At 43.0% G+C, this 27,886-nt stretch overlaps 1 protein-coding gene across 1 annotated transcript; it reads left to right on the top strand.

Moving 5' to 3' along the window:
- SH3BGRL (SH3 domain binding glutamate rich protein like) lies at positions 1–27,886 on the top strand. The gene is made up of 4 exons (XM_042479549.1): positions 1–167; positions 24,948–25,133; positions 25,461–25,541; positions 27,198–27,886. The coding sequence occupies exons 1-4, from the start codon at positions 123–125 to the stop codon at positions 27,228–27,230; spliced, it is 345 nt and encodes a 114-aa protein (XP_042335483.1). The 5' UTR covers positions 1–122; the 3' UTR covers positions 27,231–27,886.

Here is a 27,886-nt window from a genome sequence, read left to right as displayed (position 1 = left end):
GCCTGCCTTCCTCGGAGGGCGACTCCTCCTCCTGCTGCTGCTGCCCTTCCTATCCTTCCTTCCTTCCTTCCTCCGCATCCTCCTCCCGGAGCCAGGCATCGCCCCCCCGGAGCCTCGCCACGATGGTCATCGAGGTCTACATCGCCTCCTGCTCGGGATCCACGGCGGTAAGGCTCCCCTGGCCCTGCTGCTGCCCTGGAGGCTCTGGAACTAAGGGCTGGCAGGGAGGGAGGGATGGGGGATCTCCCTGCCTTGAAGCATCATCTCCTTATGGGGAAAGGAATTGGGGGGTGCGGGGGTGCAGGAGGGAAAGCCAGGCGTTGTGGGGCTCCAGCGTTTTGCCTTGAGTGCCTTAGTTCCAGGGGTTTCCGACTCAGGGGCTCTAGGAGGAGGGGCTCAGGAGGGGTTTGCCATGGCCTTCCCCTGAGGCTGAGAGAGTGTGACTCGCCCAAAGGTCTCCAAGGAAGAGGAAGAAGAGGAGGAGGAAAAAGGAGAGGAGGAAGAGAGGAGAAGAGAGGAGAGGAGGGAGAGGGGGAAGAAGAAAAGAGGAGAGGTAGAGCGGAAAGAACAGGAGGAAGAGGAGGAGAGGAGGAAGTAGAGGAAGAGGAAGAGGAGAAAGAAGAAGAAAGAGAGGAAAGAAAGAGAAGAGGAGGAAGAGAGAGACAGAGAGGAGGAGGTAGACAGGAAGGACGGAGGAAGAGGAGGAGAGGAAGTAGAGGAGAGAAGAGAGGAACGCGGAGAGGGGGAAGAGCGGAGGAGGAAAGAGTGAGGAAGAGAGGAAGAGAGAGAGGAGAGGAGGAGGGGAAGAGACGAGGAGAGAGAAGAGCGGAAGGAAGAGGCGGAGAGAGGAGGACGAGGAGGAAGAGGAAGAGGAGGAGAGGCTTTGGCAGCTAAAAGAAAAACCCCAAAAGGTCCCAGACTGGATGCCTTTGTTGTGGTTTGAGGGTTGGACTCTGAGGAAGATCCCCCCTTGGCTATGGAAATCCCTTGTCACCCTGGGTGAGTTGAGTCACACCCCTCAGCTTAGAGAAGGAGAATGGCAAACCTCTTCTGAAACAATCTGGCCAAGAAAACCCCTGGACCTTGGATCGCTCTGTCAGTCGGAAGAGACTTGAGGCACATGACAAACGAGTTTTCCTGGATGGAAACTCACTTCTTTTACCTAAGAGAAACACTCCCTGGAATCAACAGGTCTTCCAGTTCAACTCTGTGGTCAACATTTGCCAGATGCTGATCATAGAATATGCTGGAGGACCTGCAATGCCTAGAGAAGTGCTTTCTCTAGAAATTCTAAGTCAAAGCTTCAAATGCAGAGGACCAACTGCAGAGGGAAGGTTGGCCCTCCATATGCACTGATTCTTGTATCCACAGAGTCCACATCTATGGCTTGAAAATATTCTGATGTCCCCCCTAAAGAAACAAACCTTGATTGTACCATTTAATATAAGGGACCATTTTACTATGCCATTGTTATAATGGGAATTGAGCATCCACAGATTTTGGTACCCACCTCTGTTATACGCTGCACAGTGGTTGCGATGGTGAGATGAGAGACAGTGTAGTCAGAGACCCAGTCAGAGCGAGAAAGGACTGATATTTACTGTATTGTACTCGCCCAAGTCTAGAAGTTTAGTCCCAAAATTGCCCCAAAAAACCAGAGTCTACTTATCCGCATTTCAATGTAAGTACTTTAACTTGTATATAAAAAAAGGAACCATCCCCTGGTGAAAGGCAAGAGCATACTCTGTCTGTTCTCTCATCCATCCAGCCTTTAGGTGAGAGCAAACAGTTATGTCTACTGGAATTTTGAATGTTCTTTGGCATCGTTTTCCTTTGCTTTATCCTTTGTTACATGCCCCTAAGTTTTACCCTTGACTTATCCATGTGTCATATCAAACTCAGTCATTCTGGCCCCAAACCTGCCCTCGACCTATACATGCAATCGATTTATGTTGGTATATATAGTACTCAAAAAAAGAGGTCCTACTGTTTTCGCTCGGCTCTTTCTAGACCCGGGTGTAGGCCACCTTTTGAGCCGGGGACCAGGTTGCTGCTCCCTCAGACAACTGGTGGGGCCGAGCCCAAAATAAATAATTAACTATTTTTAACAAAATTAAATATCTAAATAAACCAGGACACATGTAGGAAAATTTCAAATGGAAGACACTTTTTTTTAAAAAATGGGGACATGCGAAAAAATCTGCTGTTTTTAACAAAATGTATATGTAAATGCATGTTTTCTGGCTTCTATAGACAATTGCCCCCAGGCCCCGGCAGCAATCGGCGGCAGGACCGGGCTGGGGCGGTCCCAATGCCTTGCCGGGCCACATCCGGCCCACGGGCCGCAGGTTGCCTACCTGATGTGTGCAGTGCAGATGCATCCCTGGTTGTTTCATTCCCCATGCGCATTTGAATTAAAAACCTCAGTGAAACATATTGAGCTGCTCATTCTTCTTTCTTCTTCTTTCTTAATGTTGTAGGAACCTATCACTATTCTTTCTGTGTTTCTTCACCTCTGGTGCCACATTTTCTGTTAAAGAAGTAATGCCAGGAACACACCTACTTCTTTAACTGAGGTTTACCTTTTATCTAGAGTAAATGTTCAACTTTGGTAAATTTCTCTACTTGCAAATTTGCCTTTGTTTTTGGGATTATCTAGAAGGAAGCATCCATTTAATCCACTTAACACCATTCTTTAGACTTCGGTGCTATAGTAAGTTTCTGTACTTGAAATACAAAGCTCTTTGCGTTCCTCGGATAGAAATCCAGGATATCTCTCTGAGGTTGCTTTCCTTTTCTGCTTTGAGGATTTGGTTTGGGTTTAACTTCTCCATGCCTTGCAGCCTTGAATGCCCTATCCTTCCTTTCGTCTTTTTGTATTTCTACCACTAAATTGTTCCTAAGAGTTCCCAGGCAGTCTCTCTTCCTGGTACTGTCCAGACACAGGCCTGTCTCACTTCACGTGGAACTGTGCCAGGTCCTTACAGGATGTTGTCTTTAATCCTGTTGGTAAATGAAATGAACACTCTGTGGCTTAGTAAGGGCAAGGGATTTTGAGTTGCTAATGAAATGTCGGACAGTTTCCACATTCCAGCATGCACCGAGATGACCAGCTATTGGCTTGGAAAGTGGACTTAAGACATGGAGGAACTTTGTTCAAATCCCTGCTCAGTGTTTGGTCTTGAAGGGGCTGCATCTGTCTTTTTGGCCAACGGTCCTTACAAGGTTGTTGTGGACAGAGTTGGGGAAGCCAGGTATAGCCCTCCAGCTCCTTGAAGGAAGCATGGAATGCAAATGTAATGAGTATTGATAACGCTCAGGCAGTTGGCTGCACTTCAACAGTGTGCAGAGACATCTTGTAGCACCTTTGGAGTCACTAAAAGAAAGAAGTTGGCAGCATGAGCTTTCCTAGACTAAAGTCTGCTTCCTCAGATGCATTTTGGAAGTAGACTGAAGTCTACGAAAGCTCATGCTGCCAACTTCTTTCAGTGAGCCTCAAAGGTGCTACAAGATCTCTCTACATACTGATCCTATGGACTAATATGGCCACATCTTTGATATCTTCAACAGATTCAGGTTTTCAGGGCAGGATCCTCTGGTTCCAAGGCTACTAAAGGACCTTGCAGATATAATCCCAGAGTTACTCTGTATAATACTAGAAAACTGTTGGAGAACAGGAATCCCAAGCGGCTAGAAGAAAGCAAATATTGTCTCCATTGCAAAAAAATGGGTTGTGTGTTGGGAGGGAGGATCCAGGTAAATACCAAATGGTATCTATAGCAGGAAAGTTTCTACAATGAATCATTAGCCACTTAAACACTGTGATTCCTAAGAGTTAGTTTACATTTCTCAAAAACAAGTTGTGCTAGGCTAATTCTAATATTTTATTATTATTCTTTAGAGAGGGGGAGTTAAAAAGCTTGGTAGATGAGGAGCACAATAGTAGCTGATGCAACTGTATTTCTACTAGATACTATAAATGGGTCTCATCCTTCCTGCTTTACCCTCCCAATGACCCTGTGAGGTAGGCCAGTCTGGAAAAGAGGGATTGAGTCAATGTATTTCTTGCCGCCATGGGGTCTTCAATACAAACTTCTTCAATTTTAGTCCGGCTTTCTAACCACAACACCACAAAACCATCCTTAACAAACAAAAGGGAACTTCCAAGTCCCTGGGCCCTGGAGAATTTGCAAGGAAATCTTGCCTGCATTTTGAATAAAGCAATATGCATTAAATAATGCATTTTACAGTATGCATTAAAAAAAACTTTTCATGCTTGTCTGGCTGATACTGTATATTTATTAATGGTAATGTGCACTTCATATATAGGTCACTCAAACAGCCTTGGCTTTTTATATAGCGTATTTGAGTCTAGTTGTTTTCCCTGCTTCTTCTCCATTTGCTGCTTTATACAACAAAAGGTGACTGAACCTCAACAGATCAAAGAAGATGCTCCATAGATCAAGTCAATAGAGGACCTTTGGATTATTTGTAGACACATGTTGTCAGTCACCTCCCTGGTCTCTTCTATAGGATGTTTATGGGGTTGGATGGTTATAATTCAAAAAGAATCTTTGCTCAGTATATATTGGTATGTATAGGTGTACAGTGTTCCTGTGTGTTTGTTGGTTTGTACATTTGTGTTTGTGTGCCTGTGTGTAAGAGAGAGAGCATCTTCCAAGTCCCCTGAGAACGTATGACAACCCCCATGAATTTTATAGGGATTTGTTAGACAAGGAATACTCAGAGGTGATTTGTTGTAGACATTTTCAGACACAGTAAAATAGCTCATGGTATAGCAGCAGTGTATTGGACTTGGGCCTGGGAGATCCAGGTTCAAATCCCCACTTTACCATGGCACTCACTGTGAAATCTTGCACCAGTCACACTAGATTCTGCCTGATCTTGGTAGCTAAGCTGGATCAGCCTTGGTTAGCAATTGGATGAGAGACTGTCAATGAATCCCAGGTGCCCTAGGCTATATTTCAGAGGAAGGAACTGGCAATGAGGATTTCTTGCCTAAGAAAAGCCTATGAAATTCATTGGGTGGCCATAAATCTACAAGCAGCTTGAAAGTACATGCACATATACGCACAAATATGCTTTCTTTTCTTTCTTAAGCTAACCTGCTTCAAAGGTTGTTGGCCTAACAAGGAATAGGACAGCCATCCATCCTGCCTTGGGGTCCTTGACGAAAAGTCCAGATAGATGCATAACAGCTAAAGATAATAATAAAACAGCAAATCACATCTGATCATCATGTGGTTTTCCTGTTTTTTCATAACTTTATAATATTCAGAGCATGTATGTGTGCATGTATGTGTGCGCACACCTTCCAGTCGACTCAATTTGTGGCAACCCCATGAATTGCAAAGGATTTTCTTATGCAAGGAATCCCCATTGCCAGTTCTTTCCTCTGAAATATAGCCTAATGGCTTGCTAGGTAAAGGTAACAGGTAAAGATGAATCCTCTTAGCTCCTGAAGTGCTGCGTTTGAAATGAATAAATATTGACAGGTTTGAGGTCACCGTATTTGCTTTCACTGAGCGATGGAGAGGAATATAATGGCATCAATCACGACTGTCTTATTCAGGTTTGAGGCCTGAAGCCATGACATGAGAGCTCATTCCCACACTGGTCTCCTGTGTGTAACCAAATAGCAGATGAAGTTGGATGGAAATAACTATAGGTTTGTTCTATCTTACTTGCAAGAACATTGCCTTTCATTGTAAAGTAGCGGCTCCCAAACATTGGTCCTCCAGCTCTTTTGGACATCACCTCCCAGAAACCCCAGTCAGCTTGGCCAACAGTCAGGAATTCTGGAACCTGAAATGAAAAACATTTGGAAGACTGAAGTTTGGGAACCATGAAGGCTTTCATGGCCGGCATCCATAGTTTTTTGTGGGGGTTTGGGGCTATGTGGCCATGTTCTAGAAGAGTTTATTCTTTGAAGATGCCAGCCACAGACGCTGGCGAAACATCAGGAATAAACTCTTACAGAACATGGCCAAATAGCCCAAAAAACCCACAAAAAACTTTGGGAACCACTGTTGTAAAGCCTGATCCAATTCTGCTCCAGAGAGAGTCAACCCTGTGTAAGTCTAATGCAGATAGAAATGGAATTTCCACCAGTTTTCCTCCCTCTCTTTGCCTCTGTGTTCTTCTCACTTCATGGCAGTTCCCACGGTTCCCTTGGAAGATCTTGGTAATTTGTGGGGCAGACCTAGATCTGTTGAAAGGGACCAAAGAGGCAAGTGAGGGTCACAATCCCAATGCATTGTGGTTGTGAATGATTCAGTTTGTGTGTGTTACACGCCTGGTCTCCCAGCAGTCATGCTCTATTGCCTTAATTGCCAAAGCTGTGGTTTCCTTGGGAGCCTGGCATATTGAACCCTGTCATCTGAAAGTGCCACCCGTATATTGCATGAGCCAAGACCAAAGTTGCAACCAAGCCTGCCGAGTCAATTTGAATGTGATTTTCTTTTTTGCAAGACAGTGGCTCAGTAGTTGGAAAATAAGGTGGTAGTGGCCTAGCAGTGATCACACTTCTGTGTGTTTTCCATGATGCTGCATTTGATGCCCAGTTCCCAGTTCTTTATTTTCCAGCAATCAGAACACATGTATTTTTTTTTTCAAGAAACAAAATTATCCATGAAAAAGGAACTAGGAACCATGGGCACCAAACTGAGCAGAGACTTCCAGTAACATCAAAAATCCACCCAACAGTGATACTTTTATTGGGCCAACCAAAATGCACAATATGCATGTTGCAAGCTTTCGAAGCTCCACTGGCTTCTTCATCAGGCAAGGTGTTAAAAACCATATAGGAGGGTAAAAATGGAAGATGTTGGTTATAGGCCTGCATTTTGCTCTTTTTGTTCTCAGTTCAGATGCTATGGAGGGGTATATCTTGCAGGCTGGCACCTCCTGACCATGTGGCAACTGGGAGACTCTCAAAGCCTAGGAGATGCCAGCCTGCAAGATATACCCCTCCATATCCAGGGCTAGCCATTAGCAACACCAGTTCTGTAACAGGAAAATCATGGACCCTAGCCCAGGGCTGTTTTAGCCTGTTCAGTTATCTCTTCTCAGTCAGAAAATCCATGCTTTATTTTACAAGTTGAGCCTCCCTTATCCAAAGAGCTTGGGACCAAACGTGTTTTGGATTCTGGATTTTTTCAGAGTTTGGAATGTTTGCATATACATAGTGAGGTACCTTGGTGATAGGACCCAAGTCTAAACATGCAATTCGTTTATGTTTTATGTACACCTTATACACATAGCCTGAAGATACCTGCTGGGAGGATCTTGCATGGATACCAAATCCATGGATGCTTGAGTCTGATTATATGCAGTGGGATAGTAAAATGGTGTCCCATATATATCAGATTTTGAAATTCCCGTTAAGGGATGCTCAAGCTGTATTGGGAAAAAATACATCCACAAAGGATCAATACGAATATTCCTCACTGCGTTCCTCCTTTGACTGCATTCATGAAGCTTGCCAACTATAGTGTAAGAACCTCTGGGCCAACACTTTACTCTGAATCTTCCTTTTGGGCAGCGTTAATGGAGTTGCTTCTCTATTTAATGTCTCTCATGGGCAGTTAGGAAAATATACTTCTGCCACAGAGCTCAGAGGGAAGAACCCTCTGTAAGGTGTCCAAGCCATTTCTGCTCAAACTTTACTGAGTCATACTTCTCCCCCAGAAAAGGTTCCTTTCCCACCTGCTCCCAACAGAATTTGTGAGTCCTCTTCTGCCAGCAGTATGACTTCATACAAATCTTATTAAGAGCCAAAAAGAGCTGTGTATGCATGTCACAGTTAAAATTGTTGTTGTGTTCCTTCAAGCCATTTCTGACTTCAAGCCGTTTGCGACCCTATCATGGGATTTTCTTGGCAAGATTTGTGCAGAGGAGATTCGCCATTGCCATCCTCTGAGGCTGAGAGAGTGTGACTTGCCCAAGGTCAGCTAGTGGGTTTCATGGTTAAAAACTCAAGCTAAATTTTGCAAGGCAGTTCCCTACAACTCATGCTTTGCTTCCCTTCCACCTTTCCCCATCTGAATTCTGGTCTTCATTTATGCACATGAACACGTTTGCTTATTTAGTAGGATTTCTTATGGTGGTCACTGGAAAACTGAAAAATTATGACCAGTCCACTCACTGTCTACGGAGTTTATTACATGAAGGAGATTGGGAATTTATCCCATGAATAGCAGGAAAAATCGCGTAATTATGCATAACGATTTCACATGACGTTGCACAAAACCCGCTATTGAAGCGGTCACAAAGAAGCATTAATGTGCATCTTTTTATGTTTGGGATTCCAGCGACAATGCATTTCCGATATCACTTTATTTGCGCAATTGTGTGCGATAATCATTCATGCAATTACTCGCCATTTCCACTTCATTTGTGGGATGCTTTAAATGCACTTTAATCTCTCTTTAAATCAGTCTCAGTATGAAAACCTCCAGTGTCTTAATAGACATTTATCTTGTAAGCCTCCTTGGGTCCCTTCCTGGGAGAAAGATGGCATAAATAAAACAAAATGCAAAATCCATTAAAAAAGCGATACCTTTAGGTGATCAAAATGCACAAAACCCATGGTGCAAGCTTTCCAAAGCTCTCCAAAGCTCTACTGGCCGCTTCATTGGGCAAAAGATGTTTTTAAAAATCATCCAGGAAAGAAGAAAGGAAAAGCGATGGTGTTGGAGCCACGTTTTGTATCAGATCCCTCCAAACCAACTGAATCACAATAGAAATACCTGACACAAAAAGTAACCGATACAAAATGTATCCCTGTCTGATGCAAAAGGTAAGCCCTGTAACACTCCAACATCATCACTTTCATTTTCTTTCTTTTTAACCTGAAGAATACCAAGGGCTCTATAGTACATAGTTAGTTTGCTGCATTCTTTATCCATAAAACCCATTAATTGTTGAATTGTTAATTTAAAAAAACAGAACAAAACAAAGGAATAGTGCAGGGCTTCATGGCCAAAAAAATCAGGTCCAGAGTCTGGATGTGGGTTGTATTGTACTCATCACAATTGCTTTTTATAACACAGATCCAAAACACACTGCAGAAATAATCCAGTCTGAGACCGCTTTAACAGCCCTGGCTCAATGCTAGGGAATTCTGGAAACTGTAGTTTTGTGAGACATTTAGTCTTCTCTGTCAGAGACAGAGAATAAACTACAATTCCCAGGATTCTCTAGCACCAATTCAGGGCAGTTAAAGTGGTTTCAACCTGGATTATTCCTGCAGTGTGTTTTGGACCATAGTCCTGGAATAGACCTCGACATATTTGTCTAGCTCCGGCCCTTGCTTTTAATGCCATTGCTACCATTGCGTCTTTGAACGCTAATGCCGCAAGCCTTGCTAAATCGAGGGAGGGCTATAAACAAAGCAAAAGCAAAACTATGGCTCTGTTCATGTCCCGCTGCCCAACTTTCATAGCAGTTAATGGGTAGCCTACAGTAAATGCCTGCCTTCCAGCGATGGGTTTCCTTGGTGTTTGTTTTGGACCAGACAAAAGCCGTTTGCAGCCGTATAAAAGTCAAACATTGTTTGGCTCATTTTTGGAGCCTGCCTGGGGCCAGCAGACTCTTTCCGACTCAAAGCCAGTCATTGCGGTTATTATGGCTATGGTGATTTGGGTGGCGCTGCGATGCTTTAAAAAGATGTGCAAGGACCCATAATAGTTTAGGGTTGTATTTTTTTTGCTTTGCCTTCTCTTTCTTGCACCAGACATACACTTGTTTTGTAAAACTGGGTTTTTAAAAAAGAATTCCACTCATGTTTTGCAAAGTAGGAAAACCATCTTGAAGCGTCCGGTGTCTTGGGTTAAAATTATCTAATGTTTCATCTCCGGCAACTGTCTCTCTTCATTATATTATTGAAATGTTATGGGTTTTTTTCCTGGTTGGATTTAACTTCCGGTAGTTGTTCTGCGTGGTGTGTAACCACCGCTAACACAGGTTATTACGTTTTCCCGTAAATAAATCCTGTAGACCGTTCTTTGGGAGTAAGTGCGGTTGAATTCAATGGGAGTTGTTTCTGGCTAGGCCTTTATTTATGGACACACTTCCCAGTGTGTCTGGATCTTTGCCATGTTTGAAGCCAAACTATGCAGCTATTGCATAAAAAGCAACAACCCAAAAGCTGATTTTGCAAATGCATGCATACATCTCATTTGTTTAAAAAGGTGTATTCCAATATTCAAGCAATTCCAAGATAAGCCTGAAATGAGCCGCACTGCTTAAAATCTCTAAAGCTTTTGGGGAGTTCCTAGGGTTCAGAGAGGACAGGGTTTTCTTGGCGAGTTATCTTCAGAGGAGGTTTGCCTTTGCCTTTCTCTGAGGTTGAGAGCATGTGACTTGCCCAAGGTTAGGTTTCATGGCTGAGCAGGGATTCGAACCCTAGTCTCCAGAGTCATAGTCCACATTGGCTCTCCAACGTTTCAGCGCTGAAAACTCGGGGACATGAGCGGCCAAGCAACTTCAGAGTGTGGTCAAGATGGCAAAAGTTATTAGAGAAAAAGAAAACACAAGCTAGAAGATGCTACAGCAGTTTGCTGTTGCCTGAGTCTACTGGGAAGGGCAAGATTCCAGCCTCCTTCTCTTCTCTCTGCTGAGTTAACTGAACACAAACTAGCATTTTGAACTTAGTATGCAGCAACGGAAGCAAGCTGAGGACGCAGGGAAAAGGATGGAGAAACTGGGACATTTGAAAACAATGGGATGAAAGAATTATTAATCAAGATTATTCCTGCCACAGTGGGAGAGTTGGAGGATCTGGACTCCTGGATTGTGACAGAGTGGTACCATTATACTGATGTCATACGTAGAAGACATGTAATTCTGTTTTCAGACCTAGACCTTTCCTTATTTCCTCCTCTACTGTACTGTTGGCATTGCTTGGGGTCATCAGACAGTGGTCCAAAACACACTGCAGAAACAATCCAGTTTGAGTTTCAAGCCAGTTATGGAAGGAAGGGTCCTTCACACATTTCCATCAAAGGCCAGTAAATCAAAGATAAAATAACACAGACAGTGGACCCTTGGTATCCGCTAGGGTTTGCTTCCAGGATCCTCTCTGGATATGAAAATCCGTGGATGCTCAAATTCCATTGAATACAATGGAATAGCAAATGGGTGTCACTTATATAAAGTGGCAAAACCAAGCTTTGCTTTTGAGAATGTATATATATATTAAAATGCTTTTCAAACCGTGGATGCTTGAATCCGTGGATTAAAAATCCGTGGATAAGGAGGGCTGACTTTATAACAAGCCTTTAAAAAACGGAGATTAAAAATGTGCCAACTAGAAGATAAAAATAACTAAATTTGCACTGTTGTAAGAATAGTTCTGGTAAAATAGCCAAAGAGCAATTGCATTCAAACAAGTAGTGTGTGTGTGTGTGTGTGTGTGTGTCCGTGTACACACACACACACACACACACACACACACACACACATATGGAAACTGATGATATATTAGCAGACATAAGTCCATCACACATATATTTTGACACCAACCGGAAGGCATTAGAATACTGTACCAAGATGATTATGCTGGGATTGTATAATCAGCTTCATAGTTGCTGGTTGTTGCTTTGTAAAGACCCTTCAAATTAATTTGTGTGACATGCCTCCTTTCCCTGAATGAACCGGCTCTTATTCATTCTCTTAGATTTAAGGGGGGGGGGAGAATTAAATAAATATTAGAGAGCTTTTGAACAGAAAGACTTGACTAATCCTAAGGGAAATGAAAGGCAAAAGCTTTTCTCCAAACCACTTTTCCCCTTTGCATGACAGAAAGGAGAAAGTGGTGTCTACTTGTTGCTTTGGTGAATACCAGTTTGCAAACTACTTTGTCAACTACTTTGGTTGGATCTGAGCAATTTTCCAACTGAGGTTATTTATTGGTATAAGGCTGTAAAAACACATGTGTTGTTGCCTAGATTAACATAAGCAAAATGGCAGGAGAAAATCTCTTTCTCGTGAAATGGACATTCTTGCTTTTAACCATCTGGGAGAAATAAGGTGAATGAATAAGAAACGAGGGAGCTGAGCTGAACAAAATAAATGGGGGCTGATCCCCTCCACTTCCCTAACTTAAGTTAAGGTGCATCTGCACTGTAGCAATAATGCAATTTGACACCATTTTAAGTTCTGGCGCTCCATCTTTTGGAACCCTGGTATTTACAAGATCTTTAGCCTTCTCTACCAAAGAGTTCTGGTGCCTTACAAAACTGATTTAAAATTGAAAACCTTTAGATATCTCTAAGAATCACCCCCTTTTCTGCCGTCTTGGAATTCTTTCCCTTTTCCTCCAGTTTCCTCCTTCCACTGGGGCTTTCTCACTCTTTCAGTCTATTGTATTCTATGTGCCAAGTCAATCCTTTGGGATGAAACCTGAATAGCACAAAAGGCTGAACTTAAGCCTGTCCAGTTTTGGCTCCCCTCTACTCAGAGGAGGCCTCATTCCTCCATGTCAGATGTGCAGCTTGAAACCATGTCAATTTGGAGGCGAATCTGACAGTTTCTTTGCCTCCCCGGAGTAAAACCAGCTGCTTTCTGCTTACTTTCTTGTCAAGTCACCGGAAGCAATGTGATCTGGTGGGTTTTGCAGCTGAACACTCCGTTTCCTATTCAAGAGGCAGCAAGAGGTTCTGCTCAGAGCATTAACTCTTTACTATCTGAGAAATTGCCTCCATTTAATTTACATCTTTTAGGTCGTATCATGAAAACATCCAAGGGTAGCCGTGTTGGACATATAGCAAATCCAGTCAAAAATCCACCAAACAGTGACGCCTTTATTGGCCAACCAAAATGCACAGTATACATGTTGCAAGCTTTCGAAACTCCACTGGCTTCTTGATCAAGCAAGGTGTTAGAAATCTTACAGGAGAAAAAGAAGTGAAGATATTAGTCATAGGCCTAGATTTTGCTGTTTCTGTTCTCAGATCAGATGGTATGGAGGGGTATAACTTGCAGGCTTGCACCTCCTCCTTCTGGCTGTGTGGCTGGTGAGAGAGTCTCAATGTCCAGGAAATTTAACATCCATTTGCAACACAAAAAATATACAGTTGGCCCTATGTTTTCGTGGGGGATCCGTTCTGGACCCGGTACACAGAGGCTCACGCATAGGCTTGAATGGGGCGCACCCCCATACGTGTGGCCTGGGTGCGCTCACTGGGAGCATGCACCATTGAAGACAGCGGAGGTCATCGCGGGTAATCAAGGGCGCAGATCTCAGATCCGCGATTTAGGAGGGGCGACTGTACTTCTGTTGCTATCCAATACATCTCCATCATTGTGAAGCCATAGTCCTCAATATTATTTAACATTTTCTTGATGCAAAAGCATGAAGGCTTCATGAGAAATGCAGTGTCCTCTGCCTAACAAAGGGGCCTTATCAGATAAGGCAGGGACAGCTCCATTTAATCCTCTCCTGTCCCACTTTCTCAACGGCTTTTGAAATGTCCCAGATTTTCTTCCATCTGCCCACTTTCCCTCTTTGTCCTCCTTACTTCAGTTTCTGCAAACTGAATTCAAAGTGCACTCCGCTAACTCATGAGGAGGGAGGGGAAGGCATGGAATTTTTCCCTTCCCAGTCATCTGATTTGGGGTATATTTCTTTCCCCCCAGGCTTTCTTAAACTCAGTACATAAATTCCAGAATTTCTCTTCCTGAAATAGTTCTTTTGTGTGCTCTTCCTCCTTAATACCTCTTGCCTTCTTGTTGCCTGGCCAGGCCTTTTTGACCCCACTCTGATGTTGCTTCATTTTCATCAGTGAAACATTGGAAGGTATGTTAAGCTTGTGATGGTCACGTTCCACCTCCACCAGGGAGTCATTCTGTATTTTGCAATGGGGTTTGTGTGTTTGTGTTTATAGATGCAACTGTGAGTACATGCCACTGGGCCGAAGGTAATTGGAAAGGGGAAACATGTGCAATCCACATTCTTTCTCTCCATCGTGTTCTCCTGCAATCTTTTCATCTTGGTTTTTGGACCTAGGCCAGCTTTTTCCTCGCAAAATCACTGCAGGGAGAAACAGAGACTTCTGTGTATTCTATTGTGCATTGTTCTGCAATGGGCTTCCTTGCATCAATTAACCTCTCTGTTCCCTCCCTAACATCCAAACCATTTTCATTTTCCTCCTTCAGCGTTTTGCCCAGTAGCTGTTGGGCACATTGAGACAAAAATAATGACCACACATAGAATCATTAGAGTTGGAAGAGACCACAAGGGCCATCCAGTCCAACCCTATTCTGCCATGCAGGAACTCTCCATCAAAGCATCCCCGACAAATGGCCATCCAGCCTCTGCTTAAAGACCTCCAAGGAAGGAGACTCCACTACACTCCAAGGAAGGAGTGTGTTCCACTGGCGAACAGCCCTTACATAACTTCAAAGTAGGTAACGAAAACACTGAAATAGTTAAAGATTCCCTATACCTTGGCTCAGTCATTAATCAAAATGGAGACTGTAGCCAAGAAATCAGAAGAAGACTAAGACTTGGAAAGGCAGCCATGAAGGAACTAGATAAGATCCTTCAATGTAAAGCTATGTTATTGAATGCCAAAATCAAAATTGACCAGGGCATATTACAGTGCGCTCGCGTTATAGGCGGATGCACTGTACACAGCTTTGAGCTTACGCACAAAGCTGTGTAGAGCCGTGTGGGAGTGCGCAGGGTGCAAGTCCCATTCAAATGAATGGGGCGCATGCACCACCACGCTGCTGCATGAATGAGCCTCATTCACTTGAATGGGGCTCGAGCATACGCGCAATTTGGCTTACGCGGGGGGCGGGGCGGAACGGATCCCCCGCATAAGCCAAGGGCGCACTGTATTTCCAATTTCTGTCTAAGCTGAGCCTCCCTTATCTGAAATGCTTGAAACCAGACGTATTTTGGATTTTTGTATTATTTTGGAATACTTGTGTTTGCTATACATACACAATGAAGTACCTTGGAAATGGAACCCAAGCCTGAACATAAAATAAATTTATGTTTCATATCATATACACCTGATAGACACAGCCTGAAGGTACTTTTATATAACTTTGTTCGTAGGATTGCCATAACTGGAAGCCAACTTGATGGTAAATAACAACAGTTTTGCTTACTAAGATGCTTGGAAGATTTGATAACAAGAATTTTGAACATTTGTACAACTTGTACAAGCTAAGATCTATTTTCTTAAAGTAAATGATTGACCCAGTTTACCAAATGCCATTCTTTTGTCGCTGTACAAGGTTCATTGTGTGGCTCATAGGAAGCTTCCAGATGAGACTTTATTGAGCAATTCGTGAAATTTTACATCGGTTCCAAACACTGGAGTCTTGCATTTGTAACCCTCTCATGTTTTTCTCTTCACTTCCTTCACTGCTTTTTCTTACCATCAAAAATGTTGATAGTACGGGTTGAGTTTCCCTTACCAGGATTTCTGAAATTCAAAATATTCCAAAATCCAAAATTGTCCACATGGGAGGCTGAGATAGTGCTTTCTAATGGTTCAATGTACACAGAGTTTGTTTCATGCACAAAATGATTTTAAAATATTGAATAAAATGAGCATCAGGCTATGGGTTGTATATGAAACATAGATTAATTTGATGAACATATCCAGAGGTAGCCATGTTGGACATATCATCCAAAATCCACCAAACAGTGATACCTTTACTGGGCCATCCAAAGTGCACATTGCACATGTTGCAAGCTTTCAAAGCTCTGCTGGCTTTGTTTCAGATAGAAACCTTAAATAATAAAGTCCAAGTCCATTGGTTTTATCTCTAGGATTCCCCTGTGGCTGCTAAAACGTGGTATCTTCACATCCAGAAAACCTATCCGGGGGTAGACATGTTTAGACTTGGATTTCATATCCAAGGTATCTCATTACGTACGGATATGAAAATACAGATATTCCAAAATACAGAAAAAATCACAATGTAAAACAGTTTTGGTCCCAAGCATTTTGGATAGGGACGACTCAACCTGCATTTAAATCGTGGTTAGACCATTTGGCTGTATTTGACAATATAATGTGGGTCCTAGTCTTCATTTAATCCAGGCTGGGCATCATGGTTGGCGGTTTTGTGTATGAGGATTAGCAACCTTTGTGGCTTTAGATTACTGAGCAAATAGATGATAAATAATGGAGTAACCCACAGGGGTAGCTTTGTTTTTGCTTACTTCTCCCACGTTGGCTTTCCCACTGATATGTTCCCACAACTCTTGAAAACATTGCATTCGCTGGGCGGGAATGTAGTTTCCACACTGACTATTGTTCTACTGCACATTTATTTGAACAACAACAAAAAACATGCTTGAGATTCTGTTACAGCTACTTTCTGTTTGACAATACTGGACCAGTGTTTGCATTGCTTGCTGAAATAAATACTTTGCACAAGACTCTTTTTAAAAAGGGTATTGAAACCACTCACGGGTTACAAGGAAATGTTTTGCATTGGCAGGGAGAGCAGACTTGCAAACATGTCCATCGGGCAAAGGCTTTCATGGCCAGCATCCATACTTTTTGGTAGGTTTTTCAGGCGATATGGCCATGTTCTGGAAGAGTTTATTCACTGCTAGCAAAACGACAGGAATAAACTCTTCCAGAACATGGCCACATAGCCCGAAAAACCCACAAAAAAACCCCACACTTATCCATTATAATAATACTGTGAGACATTATTTTATGTATCAGAAAGTTCGACCATTTATTATGATTTAATGCTTTCCAACATTAACAAACTATTTATATCTTTCAATAAAACATCATTTTTTTACTGCTTATTATTCCCATTAAAGCTGAATATATGTACACCATACATAACAAAACATGCAAAGTATTCTCAGAGTTGGGGCTGTGGCAACCTCAAGCTCTTGAAAGGGCACCTTAGCCGTGGCGGCACAGCTGTATGGTGCTCCTTTGGTGCAGCATCATCTGGACGCATTGCCGGAGGCACACCATGATGTCGTGTGGAGTGGCGCATGGCGTCATGGCGCCCTGGGGGTGAAGTCAGGGCATGCATCATCTGGACGTGACACCCTGACTCTGCCCCCATGCTGGCCATTCAGGCCGGTCTGTAAAGGACCCTAGTAAAAACATTGGTTTTAGAGTAGCGATTATTCCACCTCTCTGCAACTGCATGACTGTTTCTACTATTGCGCTCTCTTCCGTAATCCCCCTTAATCCTGCCTCTTTTATTTTTATTTTTACTTTTTAATGCAATTCAGGAATTATGCGAATGCAACATAAATTCAAGAAAAGAAGTAAAAAATAAATGAATAAAGGAAATCAGCCTTCTTGGCAATAGTGAGGGAGAGACGGTATTACCACATGACAGCCAATATCACAGCTGCTGCAACAATGATGTTTCGCACCTGAAGACTAATGGCACAGCAGTGTAACTGGGAGCTTATTGACGGGTTTGCCCCACCAATGAAAAGGGACACCCTAACCAAGGTTCAGAGACACAGCGGCTATGGGTCGGGGGCAATGTCATGCAATAAATATCGCCAACGACACTATTTTCCAACTTTAATTGTAGTTTTAAAGTTGGATGTAGCAATCTCCATAGACGTCTACTCCTGAAACCTGTGACCATTTTGACCATTAACCAAATTGGCTGGTCTTTTTTTAGAACTGACGGTTAAAACAGCCAGAGAACTAAAGACTGGGAATGACTACTCTACAGCTCTTAGGACATCTCCGTCTTTTATTTTATTTTATTTCGGAGACTGTATTTGTACACTTTTTTTGTCTTTTCTTGGTACCGCTGGGCTTGTATGAAGGTATTGAGATACATTATATAGCCATTTTCTGAATGCATACGTGTGCATACACATTACTGTGCTTTTTCACTATCCAGTGGTTGCCCAGAATGTTGTGTCACTGAATTGGAACACCGGATGCCTAAGCTGCTGTGGGTGGCATTGCTTAATGTGTGATTCTTGGCTCAAAAATCGAAACCGAGAGGAAAGAAGCAGCAAGAACTCAACAATAATTACCCATTTCTAAAAATAGCAGTGTATTATCAGACCTCATGCAATGTGGAGAAGAGAGAGAAATGTTTGGAGCTCTTCTTTGCAAATATTCCAGTGTTTCCTGAATTCCCGAAGTTCTTTGGAGATGTCAGCACCCGGTTGAGGGTACTCAGCACCCAATTAATAAGATTGCTTGGAAGCCCTTGAGAATATTGAGGATGGAGCAAGCTTGTTTTCTGCTGCTTCCGAGACTAGGACATGGAGTAATGGATTCCAACTACAGGAAAAGGGAGTCCACCTAAACATTAGGAGTGTTTTGTGTATTTCTGCATGGCAAAGGGTTGGAAGGGTTGGCCCTTGGGGTCTCTTCCAACTCTGTGATTCTATGAATTGAGTCGTGTGACCTATATGACCACTTTCTTCAGCTCTGGGTCTGGCTTAATTCAGATATTGTACTAAACCATAGTTTGCACTAACTGTAACAGAGAGCCCAACCATGGTTTGACCTTCTGTCTTCTTAGCGCCTGTTTTGTCCCAAGAGTGATGCTATGGACTTTGGGTGTAGTAAGGCCTCTGGCTCCTAGGAACACAGTCTGAACAAAAGACTTGTCCACAAATTTCTTAAGTTTTCAAAGCTTTACTGGTTATAACACAAAAACATGAAACTGATCTCCTTTTTCTCAATAATCCTTCTTAAATACCTTGCTCTCTCTTCTTGGAGGGTTTATCTTTCTTCTTCTGTGGACTTATCATTTTCAAAGGAAAATACTCTCTCCAGGTCTGACTTGGCTGAAATCTTTCTACACAACTGAAACTAGCTAGAGGGAGACAGTATAAGACCCTGGGATTTCTCACAATCCTTGTCTTTCTTAAAGCTGTAGATCTCTATTTCCCCTCCTAAAGTGATACATAGAAAGTCTAATATAATCTCAACTAAATATATGTCTCAAGAGCATCAAAGATGCTCTGGAGGCATGACAGCGCCCATTTTCAATAGTGCACTCCCATAATATCTGTGAAGCTTCACCTGCTGGAGGTGAACTGATGGCTGTGGCAGTCACAATAAGCTTTCTCAACCACAGCTTGATGTGATGTTTGAACTGATCCATTGGGCTGAATTGTGTGAGTGTGGTTTTCAGTCTTTCTTGGGTGTAATGAAGATCTGATGGGAATGGGAGAGAAGAATGGGAACTTAATTTGTGAATTGGTTCTTTGAATTTGGTTAATAATAATAATAATAATAAAATTTTATTTATATACCGCCCTTCTAAAAATCAGGGCGGTGAACAACAAGAAAAACAATACATTACACAAAATCAAATAAAATACATTAAAAGCAGTTCAATAAAAATAATAAAAATAACATGTCGGCAAAACAATGCTGACGAGGCTGACAAGGGGGGGGGAGAGTTACTGGTCAGGGTAAGCTTGTTCAAATAAATGGGTTTTTAACCCCTTCCTGAATTGGGCTAGGGAGGTGGCTGAGCGGAGCTCGAAGGGCAGCGCGTTCCAGAGGTTGGGGGCTGAGATGGAAAAAGCCCTCCTAGAGGTGGAATTATATTTCGCCTCTGGAACACTTAATAATAGCTGCCCTGAAGATCGAAGTGCGCGGGGCGGATTGTACGGAGAGAGGCGGTCCTCCAGGTACCCTGGGCCCAAGCCATTTAGGGCTTTATAGGTAATTACCAACACCTTGTATTGCGCCCGGAAGCGAATAGGCAGCCAATGTAAGTCTTTAAGGACTGGTGTTATATGACTGGCCCTGGCAGTGCCAGTGACCAGACGGGCTGCCATATTCTGCACAAGTTGCAGCTTCCGGGTATGGTACAAGGGTTGCCCCATGTAGAGCGCGTTGCAGAAATCCAAACGAGAGGTTACCAGGGCGTGTACAACCGTTTCAAGGTCTCCCCGGTCGAGGTAGGGACGCAACTGGCGTATCAGCCGAAGCTGATAGCAGGTGCTCCTGACCGTCGCATCCACCTGAGATGTAAGGTGGAGCGACGAGTCCAGGAGCACCCCCAAGCTGCGTACAGAGTCCTTCACGGAAAGCGTGATTCCGTTCAGGACTGGAGGAACCACCGCCAACCCCGGACCGGGGGAACCTATCACGAGTACTTCCGTCTTCTCTGGATTCAGGCTGAGTCTGTTGTCCCTCATCCAGCCCATTACCGACTCCAGACAGGCCACGAGAGGAGAGACGCCAATCCCGGTCACTGCATCAGTCGGAGACATAGAGAAGACTATTTGGGTGTCATCAGCATACTGATAACACCGCGCCCCATGTCTCCGGATGATCTCTCCCAGCGGTTTCATGTAGATGTTAAAAAGCATGGGAGACAGAATGGCTCCCTGAGGGACCCCAGATGTAAGGGCCCTCTCATTGGAGCACACGTCTCCCAGCTGCACCATCTGGGACCTCCCGGAGAGGTAGGATCGGAACCACTGGAGCGCAGTGCCCCCGATTCCCACCTCCGCCAGGCGCCCCAGAAGGATACCATGGTCTATGGTATCGAAAGCCGCTGAGATGTCCAAGAGCACTAACAGGGACACGCTTCCCCTGTCCATGCCCAGACGGAGATCATTGACCAAGGCGACCATAGCAGTCTCAACCCCGTAACCCGCCCGAAAGCCAGTTTGAAATGGGTCTAGATATTCCGTTTCATCCAAGATCGATTGAAGTTGGATTGCAACCGCCCGCTCGATTACCTTCCCCAAAAATGGCAATAGCGAGATTGGCCGATAATTATTATGCAACAGGGGGTCGAGGGAGGGCTTTTTTAAAAGAGGTTTTACTGTGGCCAATTTCAAATTTGTTGGAAATTGCCCATCCCTCAATGAGGTGTTAATAATCCGCTGTAACAACAAGGTTACAGCCGGGCCCCCCTGTGCCGCTAGCCATGAGGGACAGGGATCGAGAGGGCATGTTGTCTTCCTAACACTTCCAAGGATCTTGTCCACATCCTCGGTACTGACAGACTCAAACTGATCCAGACTAACCAAGTTCACGGATGCCCTGGATAACAGCTTCACTCTGACTTTTGATATAAATAGCTCATGATCTGTACCATAGTCAGCACCTGATCTACTTTTGGCCACCAGAATTGAGCCTCTCCATCTTTTGCTTCCAATTATATAATCTATTTATTTATTTTTGAACTGGCAGTCTGGTGATATCCATGTGTATAGTCTTTCTAGTATGAAAAAGGTGTTTGCAATGAATAGGTTGTTGACCTCACCAAATTCTATCAGATGCCCACCAGCTTTGTTTCTTTTACCTAATCCAAATCTTCCTACTGATGTTTATTCTTTTTTGCTTTCTACTTTAGTGTTCCCGTTGCCTATGCTTAACTTGATGTCTTGTGTTGGTGTGTTGTCAATTTCTTCCTGGACCCCTTCATAGAGTCTCTCAATTTCTTCCTCCTCTGCCCCTGTGGTTGGAGCATATATTTGTATTATCATGATATTTATAGGTTTTCCATGGAACCTTATTGACATGATTTGCTGTGACTTTGCACTGCTGTCATATTGGCTGGAATATTTCATATATTCAATAAAGTTTTGCATTCCTATGGACGGTCTCACACACAGACTGCAATATAGGTCTGTCTCAGGGCTTTCTACTCCACCATATTCATCTGAGGAAGTAGTGGGCTCAAGTCTATGAAAGTTCATACTACCAACTTCTGTCTTCCGGTTAGTCTCAAAGGTGCAGCAAGATCCCTTTTGGTACTGAAACCACAACCTTGCATCCTTTGGTAGGTCAGTAAAATGAGTACCCAGCTTATTGGGGGCAATTGTTTTACAGATTGTAAACTGCTTAGAGATTGCTGAGTTCACTATTAAGCAGTTTAGAAATATACATGCAATTGCTGATGCTGTTACTACTGATTTTCCAAACTAACATGGCTAGGTTTTTGAATCCTACAAATCCTGGCGTTCCATAGTATGGAGTCATGGCAGTTAATGCGACATCAAACTGTATTAATTCATCAGTATAGATGCAGGCTCAGCTAAAGATTCAAACTATCCCCTTTTATCCCAGTCACTGCAGACTCCCATTTGCTTTGAAATACGGTGAGATTGGACATGCGGTTGCCAGAAATGCAAGAAAAATCTGTGCCCTTTAGAAATGAAACGGCTCGGCTTGCTTTGTTTGCAGCAGACTGGTTAACTTCTTGGATGGCTTACTCAGTGCTTCCTTTGTCTTAGACTCTGAAGCCCAACAGTTGTTCTCAGCTGGGCTTTTCACAGGGCGCTTTTTTGACTTGGAACGGTAAGCACATTCCTTACGTCCTCGAGAATGTCAAATGAAGGCAAAACAGGCCCTTAGGCTGGCTGGCTTCCCTGTGGGTAAATTAATTTGCCTTGGCAGCCACCCACCATTCCTTGTTATCGCCCCATTCCTATTGAAATGGTGGTCTCCGCTGTGTGTTATCAGCAGTAGGTCAGGCAGTTTCGATGGACAGATGTTTTAAGCTGGCACCGGGAATCCTGGTGCAAATAGGTGCAGGTCTGAAATGAAACCATTTCCTTTGAGACAGAGAGTCTTGGATGCAACCCACGTTAAAAATCTAATGGAGTTGTGGAGTGCATCTACACTGTAGAAATAATGCTGTTTGACACCACTTTAAGTGCTGTGGTTCCATCCTATAGAATCCTGGGAGTTGTCGTTTTACAAGATCCTTAGCCTTCTCTGTCAAAGAGTGCCATTGTTCCACAAAACTACAGATTCCAGGATTCTGTAGGATGGAGCTAAGGCACTTAAAGTGAGGTCAAACTGTATTATTTATACAGTGTAGATCAGGGATTCTGTAGAAAGTCTGTAGATCGGACTTTGGCCTTCCAGCTCCCCAAATTCCTGGCTGTTGTCTTAAAGTTTGGGAACAACTTGACTGCAGATGCATCCTTAGATATCCTTTATCGCCTTAACTTCACCAAAGAGACCCTGGGATTTGCAGTTCCGTGAAAGAACTGTCCTCAGTTATGTGCTTAAGCTCTGTTTGTATACATATCCTTGGAGATATTTGCATTGGAAGGTTTAGATTTTCCTCTGGCAAGTCATTTATGACTTTTGGTGACTCTTGGGCAAACTCATCATGATGTTTTCTTGGCAAGATTTGTTCAGAGGAGGTTTTGCCATTGCCTTCCCTTGAGGCTGAGAGAGTGTGAGTTGCCCAAAGTCACCCAGTGGGTTGCATGGCCAAGCTGGAAATTGAACCCTGGCCTCCAGAAGTCCGACACTAAAACCACTACACCATGCTGCCTCTGTGTGGATACGGAGGTCTGGCTGTATAAATAAAGGGATGGATGGATGAATGGATCTTGTCCTGCTGTATGTGTAGATTGGTCTTCCATCCTCAGCCTGAGTCTGTTGCAATGCTCCTGGTCCAGTCTGCTTGCCTTGCATTTTCTTCTTCTGCTTCCTCTTTTTTGGCCTCTCCTCTGCCTGCCAGGGAGTTCTGCTACCTTATTTGGAGCTCCTTTGCTTGTCTAATGGCTTCACATCTGTTTGGTGGAGGATTTGGGTGTGTGTGTGTTTTTGTTACTTGTCCATATATGGGAAATCTGCTGGAGGAGTCCCATATCTGGCCTGAATCGGAAGTGAAGCAATCTCCAGAGCACTGCTTTTCTCACGATGGGTGCGGATCAGCCGATAGCCAGCCTCCCTTTCTTTCCTGGTTTCCTAGGAACAGTCTGAAGGGGACAGATGTGCCGTTTTTGACTTCTACCGCCACATCATTACAACCTATAGCCTCTTATTCATTGATATTGCCAAGGCAATGTGGGAACATAAGCAAGGGGGCTTTTACGTCAGCCAACTAATAATTCATTTCGAAGCAATGGCTTCCTGGAGACTTTGCAAAAGGATCTATGGTAGCAAGCATATTGCTAAGGGCCCTTATATATTACACTCTTAATTTCAGTTTAACTGCCCAGGTTTCATCCTATGGAAATTTAGAGTGCACCACTAGAAAGCTTTAGTGCCTGTCCAGACTACAAATCCCAAGTTGCCGCCACTGGTGGTTAAAGGGGAACCATAAAGCTATAGCTGTATAGTGTGAAAGGAACCCTTGTCCTGGGTGAATGGCTGTTTCAAGCTCCATTTAGATAAGGAAGGACATTAGATAGAGGTTAAAATTCTCTGCACTTGCTTGGGACTATTGGCCTTTCCGTTGTTTTGGATTGCAGGTCCCATAATCCTGCCCTACTGACCACACTGACTGTTCCAACCAAAGCAACCAAACATCAAGCAAATGTACATGCTCCCCCATTCTTTATTATTAAAGCTTCTGTTCTAAGGAGAGCAGCACATCATATGAAGTTTTAGTTGTGAATGAGATGGCTAGATACATTTGGGCTGAAATCCATCTTTAACTTCATGTGGAAATTAGATCAAGCTTTATACTTTAGGATCTTGTCCATTCCTTTTATGGCTGCCCTTCCCAATCCTAGTCTTCTTCTGATTTCTTGACTCCAGTCTCCATTCTGGTTAGTATTTGATCCAAGATATGGGGAGTCTTTGATGGCAAAAGTTATTAATGAAAAAGAACATGCAAGCTAGGAAAGGCTGCAGCAGTTTGCTTTTGCCCGAGTCCACTGGAAAGAGCAAGGTTTGGTTCCCTCCTCTCCTCTCTTCCCTGCTTAGTTAACCAAGAGCACATTACCTTTGCACTCTGAACACAGTTTTCAGCAAGTGAAGCAAGTGGGAAAGTGGAAGGAGGAGAGTAAAACTAGGACATTTTCAAAGAAGCCAAAGAAGTGGGAAAGCAAGGGCTGTACCTGCCAGATCAGGACGACTAGATGAACAACTAGCATCACTATACTTCTGCTCTTTGTGTGGGTCCTCCTATAAAATTGGATTATGCTTTTACTATACAACAATCTCTTCCAACTCTACTATTCTATGAATCTCTAACCGATTCCAATATCTTGGTTCCAGATTAAAAAGAAACAGCAAGATGTGCTCGGGTTCTTGGAAGCCAATAAGATTGAATATGAGGAGAAAGACATTGCAGCCAATGAAGAGAACCGCAAATGGATGCGAGAAAACGTCCCGGAAGAGTGCCGTCCAGCCGCTGGGAATCCATTGCCACCTCGAATCTTCAGCGACGGCCGGTATCTCGGGGTAAGAGCCAGGCTTCCTTTATCAGTTTTTGGGCAAAGTTTATGTATTCTTTATTTTTTTTTCAGAGCATTTCTGTCTTGCGCACAGTCCAATATTTTGAAGGGAGAGAAAAATATTTGAACAGTTTTATGATAAGTTGCCTTAAGTGATACACATGCAACCAATGACTAGAGAATAAGAAAAAGATATATTTAATAGTTTAGCAACTAAATACATTAGATACCCCTTTGTCCTATATTAACACCATATCACAAGGACTAGTAACTTGAATTGGACCTTTATGTCCACGAAGTTGATTTCTCTATCTTTCCTTTTCCTTCCCTAAAGGATTATGAAGCGTTCTTTGAAGCGAGAGAGAATAACGCCGTATATGCTTTCTTAGGCTTGACTGCTCCACCGGGATCAAAGGTACATATTGCAAGAATTTCATGTTAACCTTTGCTATTTTTGTTTGGATCTTTCTTTTATTTTTTAACCGATTAATTTATTAACATTACGGGTTGAGTCGCCCTTATACAGAATCCCAAAATATTACAAAAGCTACATTGTGTTCAATGTACACAGACTTTGTTTCATGTGCAAAATGTCGTCCACAAAATTATGAAAAGTACTGTATAAACTTACCTTCATGCACAAAAATGTATAAAATTACCTTCAGGGCATGCGTATAAGGTGTATAGGAAACGTACATGAATTTTGTGTATCATCTCCCAGATATCTCATTATGCATGTAAATGCAAATACAGGTATTCCAGTTTGAACTCCAGAACGCTTCTGGTCCCAAGCATTTCAGAGAAGGGAGACTGAGCTTGTACTATGAGTAACAAATTTGAGGAGCATGGGGGAACATTGTAAAACAACAGGACTTTTGTTCTTAAGGTGAACTTTGCAGAAAGATATGTGAACATCCTCCCAATGTGCAAACCCCATGCTGTCTCTTTGTAATGAGTTTTTGCCCTAGGTAGCTTGCAGACCTGTGTTGGGTAGCTGTCTAGGTTAGTTAGGCATTACATTGCTGCAGGGAGCCTCAGAGCAGGAAAAGTTTTCTATGATATTGATAACATGAGACAAGACTTGCCCGGTCAGGCGTGGTTTTATGTCAACACATTAAAATGCTGGAGCTGCTGCCAAATCTACACACAGTGTCAGATTTCACTCCAACCCTCCCTTGAGATTTTATAGGTTAAGAAAATGATATTAATGTTTGTTAGTTGCTGCTGCTTCTCCTTCTCCTTCTTGGTACATTTTAATTCCCCCCCCCCCCCAATATTTGAATTCTGTTATTTCACTCCAGTTACATGCTGCATGACAAATCTGAGGTTTCTAAAGTGTAATTTTCGTTGGGGGAAAAATGACAGCATGGCTTTTCTCTTGGGAAATGTATTCCAAGCAACTTATGCTATAGAACCAATTTAAACTTTTAGGAGTTGTCAAGTGAAACACCCATTGAGAAAACTGATTGAAAATCGATTACCTGCAAAAAGAGAGATCAGAACTTAAAGAAGGCATCCTTAAAAGCCACAGAAAGTATCTGGCACACCTGTATGTCTGGCCGTTCCTAACCCAATACCCATGAAGTGTGTTAGAGTACAACTTTCATCCTCCTCCGCGAAGAGGATGGCAGCTGCAGTCTGAACAATTGGTGGGATATGAGGTTGGAGAAGGTTGCTGTGCAAGAAAAGCATCCAGAGTTTGCCATTTCCCAAGTCAGAATGGGACTTTAGTATTTGACAGATGGAAACTGAAAAAGAGATGCTTGTTTGTTTGTGTTTCCATTGAGTATCACAGGCTGCATCTACATGGTGGAATTAATGCAGTTTGATGCAGCTTTGACTGCCATGGCTCCATGCTATAGAATTTTTGGATTTTTTTAGCTATTTTGCCTTCTCTGTCTGAGTTCTGATGTACCACCAAACTACAAATCCCAAGTTTCCATAGGATGGAGCCATGGCAGTTAAAGTGGTGTCAAACTGCATTGTTTTTGCAGTGCAGATGCAGCCTATTTGCTTAATAAAAAAGCCCTAATACAGTATTTTATTCATCTTCTTGTTCTTCTTGTTGCAGGAGGCCGAAGCCCTGGCCAAGCAAGAAGCCTGAGTTTTTCTCCCTTCCTAAAGCCTTAAATATTCTCCAAAGGGAAACTTCCGCAGCTTTTTATACAATAGCAAAATTGTCTATGCTTCGAGAAAAAAGGAAAAGAAATGGTTTTGTTGTTTTTTCCTGAAACGCCGACTGCTGTACACAGCTCTCTGCCATACATAAATACAAGATGGAGCGCCAAGCAAAACATGCCGCGAGGACAGCAAATGTCATTAAAGGAAGCATTCAGAAATGGTTGACCGTTCCTCATCTACCCGCCCATTCATGCAATGAAATCTGCTTCTATGGCAGTTGCATGGATTTCTTTTTGTAAAGTTACAACAAATTTTTACCATATTTTACTATTAATGATGCAGAGATATAGTTAGACCCCATAGATCCAACTTTTTAAACAAAGTGGAAACAGCAGCACAATTTTAAAATGAAACCTTTTATGAATAAGCCCCAGTGCCTCTGCTGCTTCAAAAACAGTGCTAAAAATATAAAATACTATAACATTGGTCTCTTTTTACAATGTTGGTCTTGTTGTTGTTAAAAGGCTATGATGTAGTATGGTAATAGTTATGGTCACTTGCGGTGGGTAGGGTATATTTACACTTGCAAAGTATAGGTACTGAAAATGTATTTTGTTGGTAGCAATGGCATTGAATCTT

This window comes from Sceloporus undulatus, chromosome 7, assembly GCF_019175285.1.
Source record: "Sceloporus undulatus isolate JIND9_A2432 ecotype Alabama chromosome 7, SceUnd_v1.1, whole genome shotgun sequence".
NCBI lineage: Eukaryota > Metazoa > Chordata > Lepidosauria > Squamata > Phrynosomatidae > Sceloporus > Sceloporus undulatus.
Note: the sequence above shows the minus strand (reverse complement) of the source record. Positions and strands in the feature narration are given on the sequence as shown.

What these genes read in the sequence shown, in the direction of transcription:
- SH3BGRL (XM_042479549.1), top strand. Translation starts at nt 123, where the DNA reads ATGGTCATCGAGGTCTACATCGCCTCCTGCTCGGGATCCACGGCG. An exon ending in GCGACGGCCGGTATCTCGGG is followed by an intron (nt 25,134 to 25,460) that starts GTAAGAGCCAGG and finishes CCTTCCCTAAAG; the next exon opens with GATTATGAAGCGTTCTTTGA. An exon ending in CTGCTCCACCGGGATCAAAG is followed by an intron (nt 25,542 to 27,197) that starts GTACATATTGCA and finishes TTCTTGTTGCAG; the next exon opens with GAGGCCGAAGCCCTGGCCAA.